This window comes from Merops nubicus, unplaced genomic scaffold, assembly GCF_000691845.1.
Source record: "Merops nubicus isolate BGI_N331 unplaced genomic scaffold, ASM69184v1 scaffold1068, whole genome shotgun sequence".
Lineage (NCBI taxonomy): Eukaryota > Metazoa > Chordata > Aves > Coraciiformes > Meropidae > Merops > Merops nubicus.
The window spans coordinates 10,999-15,945 of record NW_008627494.1 but is presented as its reverse complement, the minus strand read 5'-3'; the positions used below and the strand labels follow the sequence as shown (position 1 = coordinate 15,945).

The 4,947-nt window shown below is 55.0% G+C and overlaps 1 protein-coding gene across 1 annotated transcript in view; it reads right to left on the bottom strand.

Annotated features, from left to right (window-relative positions):
* Positions 1–4,296: 4,296 nt before the first annotated feature.
* LIMD2 (LIM domain containing 2) overlaps positions 4,297–4,947 on the bottom strand; it is a 3,890-nt gene continuing 3,239 nt past the window's right edge. The window contains exon 4 of the mRNA XM_008946305.1: positions 4,297–4,485. Coding sequence (XP_008944553.1) covers positions 4,297–4,485 — 189 coding nt within the window. The remainder of the gene's footprint in view (positions 4,486–4,947) is intronic.

The following is a 4,947-nucleotide window of genomic DNA, read 5'->3' as shown; positions in this document are numbered from 1 at the left end:
AAAAACCTCTGCTGTCTGTTTTATTTCTGGTAATTTGTGTTACATGCACAGTGTGGCTCAGGGGAAGGTGACTTAAGGTACGATTCCTCTCTAAATCCAGTTCTGAAGCAAAAATAATTTAAAATCTCTGAAGAGGTTGGCTATGCCACGCTACTGGGGCTCTTTCTATTAGGATAGTAAAGTCTAAACTAGGAACAGTGTCTTCTGGATTTAATATTGCTTGGGTGTGGGTGGATTGCATTATATCCAGGAAATGCTGGCACCGTTAGCTGTCGTGTCACTTCTTCTGTTGTTGAGCTCTGCCTAGTGCTCTGTATCTTCTCCAAGACTGGACATCTGGATGGTATGAACGTATATGCATTCTTACTGTTTGATTTTTTTCCCTCCTTAAAACCAGTTTTTATTATGTGAATCTGCTGGCTTGAATTTTTAAGCTCTGGAAAATGTCCTTTCTTGGGCTGAAAGGCAGGTTGGTAACAGACGCCTCGTGCTTGGGTGGAAATGCAAAAGAAAGTTGTGGGGGTGTGATACAACTCAAGGTTCTCTTTTGCTCAGGGGTCACTTCGTAGCTTCAGTGGCAAGCCCAGATCTGCACTCTGGGGCAGAGGAAGCACTGGTGGCAATGTGCCATTTTCTGGGCTTCAGATGAAGGGCCGGGTTGTCAGTACCCCCTGGAACAGCCCTTGGGCTGCTCTTCCAGCTGCTGCTTCACCTCTTGCTGTGGCATCCCAGAGCCTGGGAGCTGAAGCATGCTCTGCTTTGACTGCACTCCTGCTGCTCCCCTGCTGGGGATGTTTTCCTCTGGTGCTGCTGGGCTGGAGCAGCAGAAAGAAGCCCCAGCAGGGACCAAGTCTTGACTTGAAAGGAACTTTAAGTCCTTCATCTCAACCAAGCGCAGGCTCCGTGCAGCACCCTGGTGTAGGTCACAAGCAGTGGCTCTCTCCTTGGCTCTTGCTTCACTTGCCAGGTGCTGCAGGCTCCTCTCTGGGCCTGGACACCGTCTGTCTCCCTGTCACTCTGACCAGCTCTGTCCCTGGCTGGCGTGGGGTGCTGCTCTGCAGCACTGCTCAGCCCCAGCAGCAGGAGTGCAGGATGCTGCCCCTGCTGCTCAGCGCTGATGGCTGGCTTCTGGCCACTCAGAAATATCACACAATTCTCTGTTATAATGATAGGTAGCTGCATATGTTGAGAACCTGTGCTCCTCCTCCTCTTTGTGGGTATTTACACCATTAGATCGTACCCCAGCTGTGGGTCTGAACGTCCTGGATCCTGGTAACTCCATACGTACAGATGGGTGGCTTAGGTCGAGGGAGGCTGCAGGCAGCTGGAAGGAGAAAAGACAGCCCTTGTGCCCCAGAGGGAGATCTGAGGTGAGGGGGTTGCAGTGAGAAGTCACCGTGTCTGCTCAGAAACAGGGTTTCTGTGTGTGTTGCCCAAAAGATGTGCTATGGGTGTGGGTGCTTCAGAAAGGGGGGTCCCAGTGGAGTGAGGCCAGCTCTCATCATAACGTCACCTGGATCTTAGCTAAACACTAAGGACAAAGCAACAGTGCTTGGGATATTTTTTTTATTTTTAATCTGTCTTACAGAAACCTCAGGGTTGGGTTTTCTGTAGTGCTGCTTCTTCTGGTGCACCCTGGGAAAATGTGCACTATCAGTTGCGCACCTTTGAAACGTATCAGGTAGCTAAAAGAAGCTCCAAGTGTTTAAAACACCTTCCCACGTGTGTCACCAGGAGGGTTTCTCAGTGTGCAGAGCCTGGTGTGGTCACAGGGAAGCAGGAGTCCGTGGGGAACGTCTCTGCCCCACGTGAGTGATGCTCCCCTGAGCTGTGGTGCCTGGGTCAGGCTGCTGCAGCCTGTTTCGGTTACAGATACACCCTGCTCCCTGCTGCTCGCTCTCAAAATCAGGAAACAATCCCAGAGCAGCCTGGAGATCTCACACCTCGTGCTTGCACACGCTCCCTCCATTTCTGCCACAGCAGGAGTTTGCTGTGCCCACGTTGGGGAGGAGTAGGTGGAGAGCAGCGAGTGCCACTGTCTTTAGACAAAACCCCAAATTTCTGTTTTGGGGAGAGGAGAGAAATGGAACATCATTTTTCTCACTCAACGTTCTCTTTAGAAAGCCCAACGTTTAAACGCTGGGGTTTTTTACTCCCTCCCCTCCTCCAAGGTCAGCTGGAATAGTTCAGATGGTGTCTGAGTGCAGAGCAGCGCCCGGGAGCTGGGCAGTCAGGAAACGAGGCTGCTGAGGAGCAGGAAGAGAAACCCAGGAGCCCGCTTTCGTTTCTGCACTGACCCTGGGGAGGAAGGGCCAGAACCCGAGAGCACCACAGGAGCCTCAGCACAGAGCAGCCGCCGCTGGGTGCCCGGGGTGGGACAGGGAGTGCTGCTGGGGGAGCGGCTCCGCTCCCCGCTCACTCCGCCTCCTGCACGTCCATGCGAGGAGGAGTCGGCAGCACCGGCGGGATGGGGACGGGGAAAGCCCCTGGTGAGGCTGAACTTCACTGCAGCCTTCCCAGGTCTCCTTTTCGGCGCAGGCGCTGCTGTGCTGGCAGTGTAAGTCCCCGTGCGGTCCCCACCCCGAGGAGCTGCCAGACCTGCCCTTTGAAAAGCCCTTAACTACAAAAGGAGAAATAACTTGTCCAACAGGAGGGACATCAGGCTCCTGGGGCCATCCGACAGGGTTCTTGGCTGCAGCCAGCACGGCCAGTGAAGGAGAGCAGTGGAGATGCTGCCTGGCTGTTGGTGCACACCCAGAGCCCAGAAGGGTCTGTGTGGATGGGGTACAACCACAGCGACCCGGGTTAAGAGCACACCTCTAAGTACCATCTGCTGTGGACTGCCCATATCCAGCTTCTTCCCTCTGCAGTGCTTAGCTCCCCTTTTTACAGCTGGATTTTCCAGGCAGGATGTGCTCTGTGGGAGCTGATGTTACCAGTCAGTGATGGAATTGAGGCTCCTGCTCTTGGTATCAAAGGCTGTTGCTCTGCCATGTGGGCTCTGAAAAGCCTGATTCCTACAGCATCTGAAAGATGTGTGGTTCCTCAGTGCTTACACTTCCAAACTAGTCTTACAAATCACGTGTGGAGGGAGGAGGTAAATAATAATTGAAACCAGACTCACCTGCTCTCCCTGGTTTCACTGCTTTGGGCTGTCCAGCCTGGCAGGTCTTGTTGGGCTCATTATGTATGAACAATGCTGTCCAAATATCACAGCTCAGAGATGGGTTTAGTCCAAACATCACAGCTCAGAGATGGGTTTGGTCCAGCCCAGACCTTGTACTGCCCCAGTCAGCCCAGCTCTGATGCCCACCCTGCCCATGGCAGAGTGACTGGTGCCAGCATCTGCTTGTGGAAGCAGAGCACAGGCTTTATTGGGAGGGAGGGAGGGGCAAGTAAGCCACAAACTACACAGGGCAAGGGGGTGGGTCTGATTCAGAGCCAGTGAATGCCCTTTGAGGGTGGCCTGGGCTCCGTGTGGAAGCTGGGCTCTGTGGCTCACAAGAGAGTGATGCTGGTGGGCAATTTGAAATCCTGAACTGAGCCCCCAAAGGACCAGGCTGCCTCAGTCACAAGGGAACAGACGTGTATCCAGGAATACTGTCTTGATCCTGTGTGGGCAGAGGCTCTTTCCACAGTAACTAGGCAGTAAAAGGGAGACCCAACCACTGCTCCCACCTCCCGGGGACACAGGACGAGACAAGGAAGGCTCAGAAACCTTGTATTACAAAAATAAAAGGGCGCAGGGGGCGGAGTGGCGCGTGGAGCTGCCGTGCCAGCTCCAGCACAGAACGTACCACTCGAAGGCAGGTATAAAAAAGACAGACACTGTTAAACAGTCGCAGGGCAACATCCTTTAAGGCTGAACAATCCCAGCTGAACTGAGCTGATGGAAACCAGGGACCTTCTGTATTTGGAGCCCCAGCAAGGCAGGATTGGTGTGGCAGGAGCTGGGAGCTCTGCTGTGACTTAGAGGTTGGGTTAAGCCCTCAGATCATCCCCTTATCCATGGGGGAAGGTCTGAAATGTATAAACAAAGCTGGGGTTACGGGCTTCTGGTCTGATCTCATCAGGGAAAGAGGCCTCCAGAGAGTCTTCAGGTCTGGGGGCTCTGCCCTGTTCTTATGGCCATAAGACCCCTCTAAGCATCCTCCAGAGCAGGCTGGGCTGCCCCCTTCCCCTACTGCCCGCAGGCCCTCAGGTCTCCATTGATTTACATCAGCTCAGTTAGCCCCTGGCTCAGCACTGCTCCCTGCCCTCTCTGCTGGGCTCCAGGGAAGGGGGGGCTGGCCCTGCTCACGCCGACTTGGTCCCGCTCTCCACCTCCTTGTGCACCCACAGCTCCTTGTGCTGCTTGCGCCCGAAGCCCTCGTCGTAGTTGCCTTTACTCTTGAAGAGCTGCTGGAAGTGGGGCTTGCAGTAGAACTCTCCGTGGAGCGCCGCGTAGCTGCCCAGGCTGGGGAAGGAGGACAGGGTTAGCTGGGCCTGGGGACTCGGCCGCGGGTCGGGGAGCAACCTGTGAGGCTCAGGGACACAGGGATAAGGGAGGAAGGAACAGGCAACATGCAGGAGGGGACCCCCAGAAAGAGCCACCTGCTCCCTCCAGCCAGCTCAAGATTTGGGGGGCTGCTCTGAGCAGCCTTAAAGGTTTGTAAAGAAGGGGGGTGCTCAACCTCAGCTCTGGGTCATCTGGGAGGAAGCTCCGGCTCAGCTCCATGTTACCTTGGAGCTCCTGAGGGATAAAACTCTCTCCATACCAAGTGGGATTTAGCTGAGACTTGGGCCCAGGTGAGCGGGTCAGCCCTTTTTTGCTGTGGTGAGTGGGCTGGGGGGTCTTCGGCTGCCCCACGGGAGGAGGAAGGGCTGTGATGGGTGGCTGCACTGCGTGGAAGGGCCTCCTGCACCCAGGTGGGCAGAGCCGTGGTGGCACCCGTCCATCTCGTGGTG